Here is a 20236-nt window from a genome sequence, read left to right on the forward strand (position 1 = left end):
CTGTTATGGTGGGACCATTTACAATATACAGACTGGCCAGCATGTGAAGTTTTTTATTTTCCTAAGAGCTGATTGTTAAATGTTTACCAGCACACCACCGGGGAACTCATTAACTGATGTCCAGAAAGTGGTGACTTTAACTTCCCAGGTGGTCTGGTGATTAAGAATCCTCCTGCCAATGCAGGGACTGTGGGTTTGATCCCTGGTCTGGGAAGATCCCACATGCAACTCAAAGGTCATGTAATGATAGTGTCTATACAGAAATTTCCCCAAATGTAACAAATACCTTTATGGCTATTTTTTTTTTTAATTCCAGAACTCTATCAAAGACCACATACTTTGCATACACATTAATCTAGAACTATTCACTTCATCATCTTTTTATGGCCTTTCATGACACTGACACTGATGTTTTTAAAAATTCAGAGTGGATTACTGTAGAACGACCCACAACCAGAATCTGTTTCCTGCTTCATGATTAGATTCTAGAGAAACATTTATTTTGGCAACAATTTTACATTGGTGATGATTTTACATTGCCTTTTCCTGATGTCATAAAATGGCAAGGACACAATGTTATTTTGTTTTACTGTTGGTGATACTGACTTTGATTACTTGCTGAACAAGACTGGGTGCTTGAAAGAAAAAAAAAATCTGATTCAAGTCCTCCCCCTATAGTGACTTTATCTTAGAATAAAGTTCAGTTTTATGAAAAAGAGTGTGTCAAGAGGCTGGGATAAGACTTTTTTGAAAACAAAGTATCCTGATGATAATATTAAGTCAAAACTGCATTATCAATTTTGTAGCTAAAGCTCAAAAAATAATTTTCTGGAGACATGGTGCCAGAGTGGAGACACATAAGGAGTTCCTGGTGTGCAGGAACTGTTCTATATATTGATCCAGTGAACCGTCAGACAGGTGTGTCCAGATGAATTTGTTTAAACTCATTGAGTTGTACACTTAAGATTTGTATACTTTAGTGCATGCAAACTAAATCATTTAAAAAGTGGGGGGGGGGGGTGGACAAACAGATAAATCCTTCCTTGCTAGTGTAATTCATGTTTGTTGCCCTGATAGGGATTTACATATGCTATTCTACTTAATCTTTACAAACAGTACTGCAAGTTTAGACACTATTTCTAATTTTCATATGAGGAGACTGATTCTCGAAAGTCATGTCTAAAAAAAAAAAAAAAAAAGAAAGTCATGTCTAGCATCAGATAGTAATGGCATATCCAACCAGATGTGACCACATTTTTCTCTGGAATATAGCACACTTACATTTTTCGACCTGGATAGACACTTCATTGTTATTGTCGTCATTCAGTTGCTAAGTCATGTCTGGGTCTTCGTGACCCCATGGACTGCAGCACGCTAGGCTCCTCAGTCCTCCACTATCTCCCAGAGTTTGCTCAAATTCATGTCTGTATGGTTGGTGATGCTATCTAACCATCCCATCCTCTGCCACCCTCTTCTCCTTTTGCCTTCAGTCTTTCCCAGCATCAGGGTCTTTTCCAATGGGTCAACTCTTCGCATCAGGTAGTCAAAGTATTAGAGCTTCAGCTTCAGCATCAGTCCTTCCAACGAACATTCATGGTTGACTTCCTTTAGGATTGACTTGTTTGATTCCTTGCAGTCCAAGGGACTCTCAAGAGTCTTCTCCATCACCACAATTCAAAAGCATCAATTCTTTGGCACTCAGCCTTCTTTATGGTCCAAGTCTCATATCCGTATATGACTACTTGAAGCTTCCTTACTGTTTGATAAAAAGATGTGCTCTAATTGTATAACTGACTCTTTTAATACCAGGATACTGCTTCCCTCTTCTTAAATTTCTAGAGCCTGTGTCCAAAATTGTGAGACAAGGATGATAACTATAGCTTACCAGCCAACTGAGATGCTGAGTCTTAGATCTGTCATCCAGAACCTGAGCTGTGTGGACTTCTCATTGTTGGAAGTTCTCTTGAAGGCTTTTAACCCACTGGTTTTGCTTCTGCCTTTGCAGGTTTGAGTATGACTTACTGGTCAATGCTGATGTGAATAGCATGCAGCACCAGCAGTGGTTCTACTTCAAGGTGAGCGGTATGAGGGCCGCTGTCCCCTACCGCTTCAATATCATCAACTGTGAGAAGCCCAACAGCCAGTTCAATTACGGTATGTGCACTCAGGGAAGAGAGACTTTCACAATAACACCAAAAATGATGTCACTTTTGAGTGTTGGAAATATTATCAGAAGCTCTGCTTGGGTTGCATAGGGTTTGAAGTTGGGATGGTACGTTTTGGTTAACATATATGGCAAGACAGCTGCCAACCTAGAGCAAATTCCTACTGTGGGAGGGGAGTGGGAAACTCTCCCTCTGCCACGCAGTGTAACTAAAGGAAGTCCCCTGCATATGAACCTTCAAGTTGCAAACTTTCCAAGATGCGAACATTCATTTGCACATCCAATCACTTAAGTTAGTTCACGTGTGTGGTGTGTACTGTCACCCCCATGCGTCCTCTATAAACAGTTGTTCTTTTCTGTACTGTCCAGTAATGTATAGGGTACAGTAGTACAGTATCTTTGTCTCAAGCCCATGATGTGTGGAAGCAGGCGTAAAACAGTGGTGATGTAGCTGGTACATTACAACCCAGAAATCACTGGACCTTTTTTTTCAAGAGAGGAGATAGAGCTGAATCTAGCAAGGAATCAGAACCTATGCCATCAATATCAGGCATGAGTGACAGTTGCAGCTTGCCCTCCATCTCCTATTGCTGATGACTCCTCCGTTATACCATCTCCCACCTCCTCTCCCTCTTCCATCAGTAACTCTTCTCGCCTGTTCACTCAGTGCCAGCCCCTGCATGCCAGTTGTTGTACTGTACTCCTGTATTTTTTAAGGTACTGTTCTATGAGATTAAAATCTAAAAAAAAAATAGATTTGTGTTTGCTATGTGTAATTTCTGTGCAAAGTGTCATAAACCTATTACAGTACCATACTATATAACTGATGATAGTAGTTGGGTACAGAGGCTAACTTATTGGACTTATGAACAGATTGGACTTAGGAATGCTCTCTTGGAACGGAACTCATTTATATGTAGGGGACTTACGTATACCTCACGTAACTTTTCACAGCTACCTGCCTCCTTGTCTCATCTTGAACTTTTTGAAGTCAGTGAGCCCTCTCACTTATTCCTTCTCTCCATCTCCTGAATCCCCCAGGAGCACACGCATTGCTCTGTTTGTGACAGACAGGCAAAGAGCACAATTCAACAGGACAATGCTCATTTACACTCTCAGAGAACAGTGGAGCATGTTTAAATCCTCCCTAACACCTGTGGCAGTTTTAGAGGTGACATTCAAGGGACAAAGAGTGATTAGGAGCCCATATGTATCTTGAATGTTTCTGGAAACTGGAAGTTCTGTATGTTACTGTTGGCTCATGTTCTAATGCACTGGAGCGGCTTTGAGTAAAGAAAAAATATTCCCACATCTCCAGGCTCGAGCATAGGACATTGTGTCTATTTTGCAGTGATGAAATAGACTTTTGCTGGTATAGAAAGAGAAAAGGGAATCCTTGACTCTTGAATTCACTTGCTGTAGCTGTTCTAACAAATTGTCTCATATTTTGTGGTTTTAAAGAAGACAAATGTATTCTTTTACAGTTCCGAAGTCCACAAGTCCCAAATCAGTTTCCCTGGGCTTAAGTCAAGGTGTTGGAAGGCTTCCTCTGGACAGTCTAGCAGATTATTTATTTTTGTTTTCCAGCTTTTAGAGCTGTATTCCTCACATTCCTTGGCTCATGGCCCCTTCCTCCATCTTCAGCGTCAGAGCATCTTCAAATCTCTCTGCTTCAGTCACATTGCTTCTCCTCTAAACTCAAACCTCTCCCAGCCCCTCTCTTTGAAAGACATGTGTGATTGAATTTAGGGACAATCAGGATCCCCTCATCTCAAGATACTTAATTTAATCATATCCACAAAGTCTCTTTTGTCATAGAAGGTTAACACGCAGCTTCCAAGGATTAAGACCTAGGTATCTTTTTTTATTTTTCAGATATCCCTAATTTTATTTAATTTATTTATTTATTTTTGGCCACACAGTGTGGCATGAGAGATCTTAGTTCCTGAAAGTGTTAGTCACTCAGTCACGTCCAACTCTTTGCAAACCCATGTGGTTAGCCTGTCAGGCTCCTCTGTCCATGGAATTCTCCAGGCAAGAATACTGGAGTAGGTTGCCACTCCCTTTTCCAGGGGATCTTTCTGACTCAGGGATAGAACCCTGGTCTCATGCATTACAAGCATATTCTCTATTGTCTGAGCCACGAGGGAAGCCCAGGATCAAGCTTGTACCCCCTGCACTGGAAGTTCAGGGTCTTAACTACTGAACTGCCAGGGAAGGCCCAAGATCTGGGTATGTTCGAGGGCTGTTATTCAGCCTAAACAACTCTCCTTTCCTTTTTTCCCCTTCATGGATTAATTCTGCCTTTATTTTTTGTAGGGATGCAGCTGACTCTATATTCCGTGAAGGACGCTCTTCTTGGCAGGCCCACCTGGGTACGGACAGGCTACGACATCTGTTATTACAAGTAAGTTAGACTGTTAGCTTTCCTTGCTCTTTCATTCTCTCTCCACTTCCTACTTCTCCATTTAAAAAAAAAGTCTTTAAAAATATTTATTTGCTATTTATTTATTTCTCTGTGACAGGTCTTAGTTGTGGCATACAGGATCTAGTTCCCTGACCAGGGATTGAACCTGGGCTCCCTATGTTGGGAGCACTGGACCACCAGGGAAGTCCTTCCTGCTTCTCCATTTTAATCTTATAAACCGGATCAATCTGTGCTTTTCTGGTTTACTCATCACCCTCTCAATGACAAATGCTGTGTCTTTCAGAAGCATAAGCATGTTAAATGACACCCACAGTAGACCACAAGAAATATCTTTTGGTTTTGTGAAAAGTCATCTATTCTTATTTAAACACATCAAAACCTTTAAATCTTATTGTTGGATACAGACTCAACCTATGACTAGTGCCTCAGCCTTCAGTTTCCTTCCTATTGCCATTTGTCTCAGTGAACAAAAATGTCTCAGATATTCTGGCTTATTCTTATCCATCCTGTGCTTCAGTTTTCCAAAGTAGGTAAGCGCGAATATGTGACAAGTACACTTAAGTAACTATTCCTCCACAGCAAAATAGCATTTTGGAAAAAAGTAAAAGTATTTTCAGAATTCATCTTCAACTCTTGATCAGTAGCCAGATTCATCAATTTATCCTCTAAAGTTGTAATGAAATTTGAATTATCCATGTGTTTTGATAAAACAAATGCATTCCAGGCCCATGAATTGCTTATTTGTACAGTTTCTTTTGATAGAAAATAAAATAGAAATTCATAAGACAAAAAAAAAAAAAGAGAGAGAGAGATGGGAATTGTAGACAGGTAGAAGCAATGTAATTAATTATTAGCTCATTGCTAGTTTCTTGTAAAAATTGATAGGCTACTACCTATTTCCTGGGATAAAGTAAGTTGTATCTCTTTCTGAGATGACAAGGGGCCCTAGAGAATATTATCAGGCATTGGAGAGTTTAGAATTGTTGCAAATATCAAAAAGAAAGAGTGTGAAAATTGCTTATGCCTCTTGGTTTTTGAGACTGTGAGGACAGGAGCATTGACAGAGAGGAAGGTCTAGAGCCTTATTGTTCTGCCAGGCATAAGGGCAAACGTCACCACAAAGCAAGGACAGTCTATAAAGCACAGAGCTGGGCTAACAATTTATATTAATAAATAATAAAAAAAAAAGTCGACAGCCTTTGGTCTTGCAGGTATTAGAATGTGGACCTGGGTAGGCTAGTATTTTCCTTATATTCTTCAGAACAATAGTCAAATCATACACTTTTTTTTTATTTTCCATAGCAGTTACCCACCTAGCTACAGACTCTTAGGATATTTTTATGGTCTACGGAGACTGAGACTAAAATCACCTGACAGTGATAGGAGCCATAGCTGCAGTGGAAAATAATGAAAGATAAATTTGGATGTAGGTGTATCAAGAATAACTTCTTGGACTTCCCTGGTGGTCCAGTGGTTAAGGGTCCACCTGCCAATGCAAGGAACATGGGTTCAATCCCTTGTCCAAGAAGCTCCCACATGCTACGGGGCAGCTGAGCCTGTGTGCCATAACTACTGAAGCCTACGTGCCCTGTGCTCTCCCACAAGAAATGCCACCGCAATGAGAAGCCTGCACATCGCAACTAGAGAGTAGCCCTTGCTTGCCACAACTAGAGAAAATCCAGGCAGCAAGGAAGACCCAGCACAGGGGGCTTAAAAATAAAAGGCCAATAAAATACATAAATACATGAAAAGTTTTAGAAAAGAATAATTTTTAAGTGTCCTTAAATAGTAATCCTAAATAAGCATGAAAGACCCAGCTTGCAGCAGGCATGGATCTGTAGCTTAGTAGGAGACTGGACAAACATTAACTTTCAGCATCCCTTGGGAAGTAGGGGTGGAGAGGGAATAACTGCCCCTAGAGGCTGCTTCCTTGGGATGGGGGATAAAGCATCAGCCTAAGGGGATTGATTGCCCAGAAGAGAAGGAAGAAATCAGACATCCCAAAGCAGAGCTTTGGCCTAAAGGATGCCTGTGTTAATGTTAATAGCTTTTAGATTCATTAACAAGACAATTGTTATGTGATTAAAGAGCAACAGAGGGGTAACATGAAAACCATGCGTGTATAATGTAATTCATTTTTCATCTTCCAACCATGAATCCAAGCAGATGAATGGATAAGATTGCTACACAGTCACGTAGCTTGTTTCACAATGATTGGCCACATTGTGTTAACATATTTCCAATAACGTGATCTAACAACAGGATAGATATGTGTATCTCTATATAACCACAAATCAGGGTAATTTTCCGTATGGTAAAATGCCTTAGATTAGAAAATGTATTTGTTTCCCTCTTTTACTTATCACAATCTTTTTAAAAAAATATGTGGTATTTTATTGCAATTAATTACATCTTCTTTCTATTAGAGTGAAGCATTGACTTTTAATTTTTTTTACTGGAGTGTAATTGCTTTTCAATGTTGTGTTAGTTTCTACTGTACCATGAAATGAATCAGCTATACGTATATATATATATCTATATATCTCCTCCCTCTGGAGACTCCCACCCCCCTTCCACCCTCCCCACCCCACCCCTGCAGGTCATCACAGAGCGCTGAGCTGAGCTCCCTGTGTTATGCAGCAGCTTCCCACTGGCTGTCTGTTTTACACGTGGGAGTGCGTATATGTCAGACTTAATCTCGCCATTTGTCTCACCCTCCTCTTGCCCTCCTGTGTCCCTCTGTCTGTTCTCTAATTCCTGCCCCACAAACAGGCTCATCTGTACTATCTTTCTACATTCCATGGAAAAGTGAAAGTGAAGTCGTTTAGTCCTGTCCGACTCTTTGTGACCCCATGGACTGTAACCTATCAGGGTTCTCTGTCCATGGGATTTTCCAGGCAAGAATGCTGGAGTGGGTTGCCATTTCCTTCTCCAGGGGATCTTCCTGACCCAGGGATCGAACCCAGGTCTCCTGCATTGCAGGCAGATGCTTTACCATCTGAGCCACCATATGCATTAATACATAATGTTAATTTTTTGCTCTGCTCTAGCAGATTATTTTTTCCTTCATCCCTGCTTTTATTCTGTCTGATATATTTATTTGGGAGAACTTTGCCTCCTTATTTCTTTGTCTCCGATGTGTCATCAGGAGCTCAGAAGTCCTTTGACTGTTTACATTCTTAGATTTAGTACCACGTTCTAAAGGATCGGCTGGGTGCTTATTGTGGAAAGAACCATGAGCCATGGTACCTGAGTATATCTATGGGAGGGTGGAAGGAAAAAAGAGAGCACTCAGAAAGAATGGGATATTCATTTCCGCTAAAAAGGGATAGCAATAATGATCAATTAAGGAAATAGGCTGACTGCTTTTTAGGTCTGAGCATTATCACTTAAAAAGTGATCTCCAAAGTATTTTGATAACATATACTAATCCATGGATTTTAAAAAAATTTTATTTATTTATTTATGGCTGTGCCAAGTCTTTGCTGCTGAGCACGGGCTTTCTCTAGCTGAGGTGGCCGGGAGCTGCTCTCTTGTTACGGTGCATAGGCTTCTCATTGCAGTGGCTTCTCTCTCTCTCTCTTTTTTTTTTTTTGCTTTGGATTTATTTTTTTTTAAATTTTTTTAAATTTATTTTTATTAGTTGGAGGCTAATTACTTTACAATATTGTAGTGGTTTTTGCCATACATTGACATGAATCAGCCATGGATTTACATGTGTTCCCCATCCCGATCCCCCCTCCCACTCCCTCCCCATCCCATCCCTCTGGGTCTTCCCAGTGCACCAGCCCACATTTGAATCAGTTCTAATGAGATGGATGAAACTGGAGCCCATTATACAGAGTGAAGTAAGCCAGAGAGATATAGACCAATACAGTATACTAACGCATATATATGGAATTTAAAAAGATGGTAACGATAACCCTATATACAAAACAGAAAAAGAGACAGAGATGTACAGAACAGACTTTGGGACTCTGGGAGAAGGCAAGGGTGGGATGTTCTGAGAGAATAGCATTGAAACAAGTATACTATCAAGGGTGAAACAGATCTCCAGCCCAGGTTGGATGCATGAGACAAGTGCTCAGGGCTGGTGCACTGGAAAGACCCAGAGGGATGGGATGGGGAGGGAGGTGGGAAACTAGATCTGAAAGAGACACGTGCACCCCAATGTTCATCACAGCACTGTTTATAATTGCCAGGACATGGAAGCAACCTAGATGCCCATCAGCAGACGAATGGATAAGGAAGCTATGGTACATATGCACAATGGAATATTACTCAGCCATTAAAATGTGGCTTCTCTTGTTGCAGAGCACGGGCTCTAGGCATGCAGGCTCCGTAGCTGTGGCACAGGGGCTTAGTTGCTCAATGGCATGTGGGATCCTCCCAGATTAGGGATTGAACCTGTGTCCCCTGCATTGGCAGGTGGGTTCTTAACCACTGGACCGGCAGAGAAGCCCCAATCCATGGACTTCTATAATTTGTTCAAAATTTTAAAAATTCAATTATGTAAGTCTTGCTGTACTAATATATTATGTACCCTTAGAAAACATGCAAAAAGTTTAGAATTTTAAATCATGGGGAAAAGATGAGAAAAATAATTTAAAATTTAAATCTTTAAATTTTAAATGTAAAATTATTATATTTTTATACTATTGATAACTCGGGCATCCTGTATCCTTAAACTTGACCATGAGAAATATAGTTGTAGTGTCTGGTGGATAATTTTGAAAAATTGTGGCTAACTCCCCAGATATAATTAGTGATTTTTTGTGCAAATAAGAATTCTTGAGAAAGAGCTAATATTAAGGATAGAAGGTAGATCATGTCAATTCTTCCATTCTCTTTGTCATTCGTGCTTAAAATGTAATATGATTATCAATCTCTGAATTCCAAGCTGAATTTAGAAAAAATGAATTGTCTGTATTGTAGGGTTTAATTTAGATAATATAATCTGTAAATCCACTTGAGAAGTCTTCTGCAAATTTAAATACCTTGCCAGAAGCTAGCATCAAAAGAAGGAGAGAGATGGTGAACTATTCCCATCCCTCCCTCAGGAAGCCTCCTGTGTAGCAATCCATACTTACCTATCTGACATATGAAAACCATTGATATGCAATGTAATATATTTTTCGTATTCTAGCCCTGGAAAACAACAGAGAAGAGTGGATAAGACCATTAACGCTATTGTTGCAGGAAGGGGCACCCCTTCCAGGACCCGAGAGTGGGAAGTGAGCTGTCCAAGGAGACACTGACAAAGCTGGGGAGTTTATTGCTAAGGTGCGGCCCACGTGGAGACCAGGGCAAGGGAACCCGGGAGGACTGCTCTGACACGTGGTTCGCCATCGCAGGTTTTACGGGGATGGGATTAGTTTCCGGGTTGTCTCTGGCCAATCATTCTGACTTGGGTTCCTTCCTGGTGGTATGTGCATTGCTTGATCAATATGGAGTCCAGCGAGAAGGATTCTGGGAGGTTGACTGGATGTACGGTGTCTCCTTTTGACCTTTCCTCAATTCTTCTGGTTGATGATGGCTTGTTAGTTCCATTATTCCTTACCAGGAACTCCTGTCGTAAAATAACTCATGCCAGTGGTTGCTGGGTGCCTAGTCAGGGTGGGTGGTTTCAGTCAGTGTTTTTCCTAACTCTGAAATCTAGCTTGTTTCACAATTATTCATCACAGTAGGTTGATTTGCACAGCACGCGGGCAGCAGCTTCAATCCTTACATTAACCCTTAGGCAACTTTATTTCTTTCTTCTAAGACCATGATACATTTAAAGAGGAATTCTCACATCTTCTCCCCATGTTCAGTTGATTTGATCTTCTTGCCCCTTCCCTGGAGTACCTCCATCCCACCCCCTCGCCCACCCACCTTACAGACCGCTAAGCTGGAAAACCAAAAGGGATCCTCGGAGGGAAGAAAGAAATGGGCAGGCTTGTTTTTCCATACCTCTCATAAAAGTATGCCAGGGCAGTTTTAGTTTCTGCTTTACTTACTTCCCAGAGGTCTGCTTCTCCCTCGAACATACACAGCTGCACACCTTTTTGAATCCTCTCTCAGCTCTGGTCTAAAGTAATTTTTTTTCTTTTTGCTGAAGGGCAGAGGGAGAGGAACTGCCCACTCAGAGTGGCCATGTAATACACCATGGCTGATCTCTTCTGACATTTATCTCTGCTCATGAGAGGGGATGGAACAGCTCACTCATGAAGATGGATGTCATACAAGAGCTCTGCCGTCGCGCATCCTTGCTGGGGATCTCAGGAGACAGATTTGGTGCTCTCCAGAATATTAGAAATGCCGCAGACACAGGGCAGCCTGGTGACTTGGCAGCTCTGCCTCGTTAGATCCTGTTAACTGAAATGATACACCCATGTTAAACAGAGCCATTGTCATTATGAGATTATCTAATTCCTTCTCTGTCTTGGCATTTGCTTCTTTCATGCACACACAGAGGGAAAAAAAAAAAAGGCTTCCCCAAAATAAAACAAAAAATATGACTTCCCGGCCTGTTTTAAAGTACAAATGGAAATAGATGGAGTTCATAACTATGCATTTGTGTACTTTGCTCCTTGCTTCATTGGAGGCTTTATGATTATAAAAGTGCAGATCCTTCCAAAGATAAATTGTTCAGGGAATGGAAAAGCAGAGGGGAGCCTTTTAACTCTGGAATGACTGATCTCTCCATATTATCCTTGACCTAAGATGACATATCCAGGGGGCTTCCCAGATGATAGCTCAGTTGGTAAAGAAACCTCCTGCAATGCAGGAGACCTCAGTTTGATTCCTGGGTCAGGAAGATCCACTGGAGAAGGGATAGGCTACCCACTTCATTATTCTTGGTCTTCCCTGGTGGCTCAGCTGGTAAAGAATCCACCTGCAGTTCAGGAGACCTGGGTTCAATCCCTGGGTTGGGAAGATCCCCTGGGGAAGGGAAAGGGAACCCACTCCAGTATTCTGGCCTGGAGAATTCCATGGACTGTATAGTCCATGGGATTGCAAAGAGTTGGACATGACTGAGTGACTTTCACTTTCCCTTTCCCAGATGACACTAGTGGTAAAGAACTCGCCTGCCAGTGTGGGAGACATAAGAGATGCAGGTTTGATCCCTGGGTCGGGAAGATCCCCTAGAAGAGAGCATGGCAACTCACTCCAATATTCTTGCTTGAAGAATCCCTTGGACAGAGGAGCCTGGCAGGCTACAGTCCAGAGGGTTGCACAGAGTTGGCAGGACTGAAGCAACTTAGCATGCATACACAATGTATCTGCTGCTGCTGCTGCTAAGTCGCGTCAGTCCTGTCTGACTCTGTGCGACCCCATAGACGGCAGCCCACCAGGCTCCCCCATCCCTGGTCTGTCTAATTTGAGAGCACAGTTGAGTTTCCCCAGGCTTCTTTTCCCACTAGAAGAACAGATCAAGGAGATAAAGTTCTTGGAATCTAAGTTCTACCACCTGTTAATGATGTGATCTTGGGTCAAATTATTCCAGCCTCTCTCAACTTGAGATTCCTCATCAGTAAAAGGGGATATTAATGGCATCCACTTGATAGATCTGTGCTGAAGATGAAACAAAATGAGATAAAGCCTGTGGAACTCTTAAAACAGTGTCTGGTGCATACTAGATGTTCCATCAGTGTTAGCAATGATTAATAATTAATAGAAGCGTCTTAGTGGCATCAAATACTGATGACATAAAGAATAATAGTGAATGAATACGTTTCACTAGCTCTCCTCTGAATTGTTTTGCATTCAGTTATTTTAGAGGCAGCCCCAATTTATGAAAACCAAAACGTCAAATTCTTGCTGTATTAAACCAAAACACTTCTTGTCTTTTTTCCCATTCTTCTGAGACAGCTGATAGAATGAAAAGAAAAGACCTTGGTTTTGGAGTTAGTCCACACCTGGGGTTGAGTCCTGTTCACTGTGTTTGTTGTATGCCTGCATGCTTGCTCAGTCCCTTCAGTTGTGTCCGACTCTGTTACCCTATGGACTGTAGTCCACCAGGCTCCTCTGTCCATGGGATTCTCCAGGCAAGAATACCGAAGTGGGTTGCCATGCCCTCTTCCAGGGGATCTTTTGACCCAGGGATCGAACCTACATCTCCTTCATCAGGCAGTTTCTTTGCCACTGAACCATCTGGTTAGCTCTGATTATACAGTAGAAGACTAAAAAGAAACAAGACTCCTGTGAGATGAGACCACCCCCTCCTCACCCTGGGGGCATCTTATTAATCTTGAAGAGAGATGCAGGCTCTGGTTCTACTTCATGTAGGTGAAAAACTTAGGAATGACAAGGCGCTGGTTTGGGTTCAGTCGTGTCTGACTCTTGCAGCCCCATGGACTATAGCCTGCCAGGCTCCTTTGTCCATGGGATTCTCCAGGCAAGAATACTGGAGTACTTTGCCATTTCTTTCTCCAGGGGATCTTCCCAATCCAGCAATCAAACCCGGGTTTCCTGCCTTGCAGACAGATGATTTACTGACTGAGCTATGAGGGAAGCCCAAGGCACTAGTTGTGTGTTTTTACCCGCCTTTGAAAGAGACCAGGACCCTGTGGTCCTTGTCCCCCATGTTCTCAGCCTGCATTTTGTCTGTAGAAAAACTTTAGGCAAAGAACAAATGTAATTAGAGAAGTGAGATCATGTAGAAACTAAGGAAAACAGACAAAGGAGACCAAATAATAACGATAAGGCAGTCCTTAAGCACAGTCAGCGACACTTAGCTCCTTCTCAAGGGCTGTAGATAATATTCTGGGCCATATCCTGTGAGTTGTCACATAGATACTGAAATGCCCACCGGGTGAAATAAGTTAGCTACATGATGAGCAGACTGTGGCCATGACGTAAGCTGCCACAATTCCAAGAACCGGCCTCAGAGGCGTGGAAACAAACTGATCCTGGAACTGAGGATTAACTGTACCTAAAACAATCAGGATGATGCTGGTCAGACCACTGATGACCAATTTCAAGATGACTGTCAGTTGTGTTTGTGTGTTGTATCTGCATGAAGCCCCCTCCCTCTGTCTATGAAAGCCCTCACCCCTTGATTGTCAGGAGTGAGGGGGCATTGGCCTTTGGACTGGAGTCCACCCTTCCCCCAGTTGCTAGCTTCTAAACATCTAAATAAAGCAAACTTTTTTTCTACCTGGCCTCTTTAATGGCTTTTGAATGGTAAGTAGCTAGACCCCTCTTTTGGTAACACCTTTACCTTCGTGAGTATGTATGTGTGGTGTCTGTGTGTGCTTTCACACTCATGCATGTAAAACTCTCTTCCACATTTTGACTGGTTGTCAAAATGTTGACCATTTGACCAAAACGATGACTGGCTCATTTCACTTCGAAGAGATGTATAATTGCTAGTGTAAACTGAATGAGTGTTTGCCGTAGAGCCTTTATGAGTGAAGGCAGAATGAATAAAAGGTAGAGCATATGTGGTTTGCATGCTTTCTGAGTTACCATCTGCTTCTTTACATACTTGCTAATAATCAGAACCTTAGCTCTGGAGAAACTATAGAACTTTAGGGAAATCTGGAGAGAGTAGACCCAATTAGGTATCAAGGACCAGAGAGTACCATGGATGAAGATGCCTTTTTGAAGTTTCTAATCCTGTAGTCACAAAGGCTATGGCTCCTATTCATAGGAAGCTGAGAAGCTGGGCAGGATCATCATTTGACACTTACATCATTGGGAATTTCTTTCTTTCACTAGAATGATCAGGGACCCAGAATGCCATGTTGGCAGAAGCTGAGACAAGAGAAATGTAGGTTATAGTCCATGGAAATGTGAATTCCTCTTTCTCCCATTCTTAGTTTTATGAATCCAGTAAGTCTCCTATATATGAACCTTCAAGTTTTTAACTCTCAAAGATGTGAATGTGCATCAGTGAATTGCTTTTTCAAGGGGAAGATAGAATTGAATCCAGCCAGGAACCAGAAGCTGTGCCATTCCTGTGAGTGATGGCATATTTGGTGTGAGTGAAATCGCAGCTTGCCCTCCGTCTCCTGTTGCTGATGACCCTTCAGCTCTACCATCTCCCGCCTCTTCTCCCTTCTCCATCAGGAACTCTTCTTGCCTGTTCACTTGATGCCAGCCCCTGCATGCCAGCTATTGTACTGTACTCCTGTACTGTACTTTTATAAGTCCTGTATTATAAGATGAAAAATGTTTTCTTTATTTTTTGTGTTTTTTATGTATTATTTGTGTGAAAAGAATTATAGACCTTTTACAGTATAGTTCTGTGTAACTGATTGTGTTAGCTGGATACCCAGATCAGCTTTGTTGGAGTTAAGAACAAATTGGACTTACGAACACACTCTCAGAACAGAACTCGTCTGTGTGTAGAGGACTTCTTGTGTTGAAAAACCACCAAACCACCAGAAACAAGAGAGTAGATTTTCTATTTCTTCCTTTCTTGATTGCTTGATTCTTTTGGCTTTGGCAGGAGGTGTCATGAAAGTGGTAAAAAAGGCAGAAGAGAATAGTCTGTATTTTTTATACTTGCAAGAACACACAGAATAATTATCTGCTATTTCTTCCCTCTCCCCTCCCTTCGCCCCAGTGAAACCCCAAAGCACAATGGACAAGAAAGCCAACGTTGTTAATGTTCAAAGGTGGAATTACATCTTTCTGTGTCTGGGTGTATTTTGCATTATAATGCAGCCTTGATGATAGCATTTCTCAGGAAAGCCTGCCAGGCTGTCTCAGCATCAAGAGGCAAAAGGGGAGTGTAACTGGCAGTGTGTGGGGAAAATATTGCTGGGAATGTACTTCTGGGTGCAATTTACTTTGATACTGTTCTCTGAAGTATCAAAATTGGGTCTTCATCTTTGACAAAGGAAAGCATACATTCTCAAGCTGAACCATATTGGGGGTAACAAATATATGCCTTTGGGAAGAAAGTATTGTTGTGGAAAGAGCAGGCTTTGCAGGCAGATCTGGGTCCAAGGCACTTACTGGCTTTTTGATCTTCGTTGTTGTTCAGCCACTATGTCATGTCCGACTCTTTGCGAACCTGTGAACAGCAGCACATCAGGCCTTCCTGTGCTTCACTATCTCCCTGAGTTTGCTCAGACCCGTGTCCATTGAGTCAGTGATACTATCGAAACCATCTCATCCTCTTCCACCCCCTTCTTTTGCCTTCAATCTTTCCCAGCCTTGGAGTCTTTTCTAATGAGCTGGCTTTTTGCATCAGGTGGTCAAAGGGTTGGAGCTTCAGCTTCAGCGTCAATACTTCCAATGGATATTCAGGGTTGATTTCCTTTGGGAAATTGGGAATAGGATTGACTGGTTTGATCTCCTTGCTGTCCAAGGGACTCTCAAGAGTCTTCCCTAGCACCACAATTTGAAAAGAAAGCATCAGTTCTTGGCGCTCAGCCTTCATTATGGTCCCACTCTCACATTTGTACATGACTACTGGAAAAACCATAGCTTTGACTATATGGACCTTTGTCGGCAAAGTTAGGTCTCTGCTTTTTGATATACTGTCTAGGTTTGTCATAGCTTTTCTTCTAAGAAGTGAGTGCCTTTTAATTTCATGGCTTCAGTGATTTTGGGTCTATGGCATCTAAATGACAATTCTTCCCACCTTTCACTCATTCTCCTCTCTCTCCCTTCTCTTCTAGAAATCATTATCGCCAGAGAACAGCCATAACGGGGGCAGCTTCTGGGAAGTGCTATTACACGCTCACCTTTACCATCACCTTCCCGCATGCCGAAGATACCTGCTATCTGGCTTACCACTATCCCTACACCTACAGTGCCCTCATGGTAAGTTCCTCTGTCAGCCCTTCCCGGGTTGGAATGAAGGGGCTCTTTGAGGCTTTCCTGGAAACCTTCAGGAAACCCTGATATCCTGGTGGGGAACTTCAGGCATCCAAGGGAGCCAGGGTTGATTGGTTCTGAATCAGGGGCTTTCTATCTGTCCCGTTTCCTTCCTTGGACAGAGCGCAGGGCTGAGGTCATGACCAGTGACATTTAATGGCCCCAGTGGCATATTGTGTTCTTCATCTGCAGGTTGAGTGTGGGATGCGAGGGGCAAGGGGCACTTTTTAGGGGCTTTATCTTTAAAAAGCCCTTAATATACATTGTTGCAGGAGGACAAATGGCTGAAGATTAAAATTCATTTGACCAAGGCCAAGACCAAAGCAAAGAACATCTTTGCTTCCAGAATGAACTTCTGGAAGCAAAGAAAAAGTATGGAAATTTTCTCAGCTAAACAAATTCGATCATGGGTGTTGTACATCCTCATGTGATTTTTTTCGTCTTGTCATGTTTTGAGGCAGCAAAACTGATATTCTACTTTTGTTTCATGCTTACAAGAAGTAAAAAGTTCACAAATATAACTTTAAAAAGTACTACCAGTCTAAATAAAATTAACTAAAATTTCATTGCAATTCTGAAAGGTTATTTCCTTTTATTTTAGAAATGGAAGTATATTAAGTAAATATAGGAAGGTTGGAATCATGATTTAATAAATATCTGTTAGTTTACCCTAAAAAAAATAAAAAGAAAACTCTCAAGTTAAACAAGGAGAATGAGATTGGAGTGAGATTATTAAGCTGAAATAGGCTAACACCATGCAGGTCAGCTGAGATGCCAGTTTAAAGGACATGGATGCATTGAGAGGAGTGAAGCAGAGAGTGAGGGGCTGAAGCTTGGAAAAATGCTCTGAGGTCACCTTGCAGCCACTTTACCATTTCTAGTGATTTCCTCGGCCATGGACTAGAAGGATCCAGGGTGGACAATAAGGGTAGAAGAATAAAACATTGAATCACTGCAAATAAAGGTCATGATCTTTTTACAAGAGGAGTGTAGTGTCAACCAGTCCAGACTTGAAGTTATCATTCAGATATCTTATCAGGCCTTGCACGGGGCTTGTTAGACCAATCTGTACAAACAGCTTAAACCATGCAGTTTCTTGCCGTTTGAAAAAGTTGGCAAACCATCCCTCTCCCCAAGCTATTTCATGGATATCCTGTGGATTCATGAGCTAAAGTATCTAATAAAGTACTTCCATCCTCTGTGTTAGTGCAAAATGTTATTAGCATATTTATAATAATATGTGTATATGCAAATATATATCACTTAGCCTGAAGGATAAGCATTTTCATTGCAAGCCTGTGATAAGGATTTGGAAAAGATGATAACTGAGAACACCTTTTCCCTCCAAAGAAATATTCAAGTGTAAATGCAATGTGTTTTCTCCATTGAGAAGGCATACCTTAAACCACTCAGCTAACTGCTTCATAAAAATACATCTGCCCTTCTCTCCATATGCTGGCTTGCCTAAAGAGAGATTTTTTACTGTTTCCCAGATTGTAAAAGATACACAACTAGTATTATTTGTGGATTGCACTTAGAGATCTCAAGAACTTAATCCAAGAAATGTGCATCACCAGCTTTGCTGTAACAAGTCTTGTTTGTTTTAAAACATGCTTGTTGCCTTGAGGGCCTCAGAACAGGCAAGATTCATGCTCTCCTTCAACAGCTGTTCTTACTGTCTCCTCTATGAAACCCTGCATGTTGAAAAGTCTACTGGTGAAGGGGGTTCCTTTTTAAAGACAGGTTTGGTTTTTCTGTCGGAGTAATGGTCCATGGGTCCAGGTCACTGTTCTTTTCACTTGTTAGAATATCTTTGTCCTACAGACTTAGAGAATGGACTTGTGAACTCAGGGGGACGTAGCGGGTGGGATGATTTGAGAGAGTAGTATTGACATATAGACACAACCATGTATAACATAGGTAGCCAGCGAGAAGCTACTGTATAGCACAGGGAGCTCGGCCTGGTGCTCTGTGATGACCTAAGGGCTGGGATGAAGGAGTGGAGGGAGGCTCAAGAGGGAGGGGATATGTGTGTGTGTATATATATATGTGTTCAGTTCAGTTCAGTCGCTCAGTTGTGTCCAACTCTTTGCGACCCCATGAACCGCAGCACGCCAGGCCTCCCTGTCCATCACCAACTCCCGGAGTTCACCCAAACTCATGTCCATTGTGTCGGTGATGCCATCCAACCATATCATCCTCTGTCGTCCCCTTCTCCTCCTGCCCTCAATCTTTCCCAGCATCAGGGTCCTTTCAAATGAGTCAGCTCTTTGCATCAGGTGGCCAAAATATTGGAGTTTCATCTTCAGCATCAGTCCTTCCAATGAACACTCAGGACTGATCTCCTTTAGGATGGACTGGTTGGATCTCCTTGCAGTCCAAGAGACTCTCAAGAGTCTTCAACACCACAGTTCAAAAACATCAGTTCTTCAGCACTCAGTTTTCTTTATAGTCCAACTCTCACATCCATACATGACCACTGGAAAAACCGTAACCTTGACCAGACGGACCTTTGTTGGAAAAGTAATGTCTCTGCTTTTTAATATGCTATCTAGGTTGGTCATAACCTTTCTTCCAAGAAGTAAGCATCTTTTAATTTCATGGCTGCAGTCACCATCTGCAGTGATTTTGGAGCCCAAAAAAATAAAGTCTGTCACTGTTTCCACTGTTTCCCCATCTATTTGCCATGAAGTGATGGGACTGGATGCCATTATCTGAGTTTTCTGAATGTTGAACTTTAAGCCAACTTTTCAGTCTCCTCATATGTGTATGTGTGTATGTGTGTGTATATATATATATAAACACACACACACACACACACACACACATATATATATATATATATATGGAGAGAGAGAGAGAGAGCTGATTGATTCACGTTGTTGTACAACACAAAGTAACACAAAATAGTAAAGCAATTATAGTCCAATTAAGAAAAAAAAAAGATTACCTTTGACCCTGTGGAGAAGCTCAGTGGCAGCTAATATAAAACTTTAGAATTCAAAAGGGTTTGGGAAGTTGTGTAGCTCACATATATCATTCATAGATGCAAAATCTGAAGCCTAGAAGTCCCACATTTAGCTAGTGGCCAGAGAACTGAGTATTGGCCTTTGAGGTCTATTCCTATCTAATGGAGACTCTGAGAGTCCTTCAGCTGACCTTGGCTGCATTTGGCTTCTTAATTTGAATTTCAGATCTGAATTAGCTTGTATGCACTTAGCAAAGACCCATCAAAGCTTCTTGGAATAAGAATGGGATCATGTTTGGGAAACAGCACTGTTCTCAGCTGAACCACATCCATAGCACTCAGCGTACAGACAAAAATTGTGGGTTGATGACTTGAACTCAATCATCGGAGTTAGTATAATCATACAACTTGATGACCATGTGCACCTATAAAAGTGAGCTGCCATTGTAGTAGCTGCTGTATGTCATAGCTTTTGTCTCAAGTCTTAAGTTTACAGTCAACAATTATTAATAGTTTAGGAGCCATTGAGGTCAAGTTGGGGATAATTTCGTATTGATGGGGGACAAAAACTCAAGAAGATCTTGGAAGATGGTCTCATCTTCCATTAACTGATCTCTGTGAGAAGAAGAGAAAGGTCTTGTTCATTGACGCTTATTGGCTTGTTATTTAGCTTATTGACTGAATCTCTTCCCATTAGGGAAGTTTGAGGAGAGTTAATGAGAAAAAGAGACAGGAAAAGGGATAGCTTTTCATTCCTTTTAAATGAGTAGAACAGAGTAAGAAAGACAATTTGTTACTTGAAGTGAAAAACATATATACTTGATTTTAGGTTTTACGTTTTCAATAATGCATGGACTTT

At 41.6% G+C, this 20236-nt stretch overlaps 1 protein-coding gene across 1 annotated transcript in view; it reads left to right on the forward strand.

The window, feature by feature from the left end:
- The window catches only part of AGBL1 (AGBL carboxypeptidase 1), an 836354-nt gene that overhangs the window by 134968 nt on the left and 681150 nt on the right, over positions 1-20236 (forward strand). The window contains exons 15-17 of the mRNA XM_061159751.1: positions 2006-2154; positions 4484-4571; positions 16211-16355. Coding sequence (XP_061015734.1) covers positions 2006-2154; positions 4484-4571; positions 16211-16355 — 382 coding nt within the window. The remainder of the gene's footprint in view (positions 1-2005; positions 2155-4483; positions 4572-16210; positions 16356-20236) is intronic.

The sequence above is a fragment of the Dama dama genome, chromosome 13, assembly GCF_033118175.1.
Source record: "Dama dama isolate Ldn47 chromosome 13, ASM3311817v1, whole genome shotgun sequence".
In the NCBI taxonomy this organism is placed as follows: Eukaryota; Metazoa; Chordata; class Mammalia; order Artiodactyla; family Cervidae; genus Dama; species Dama dama.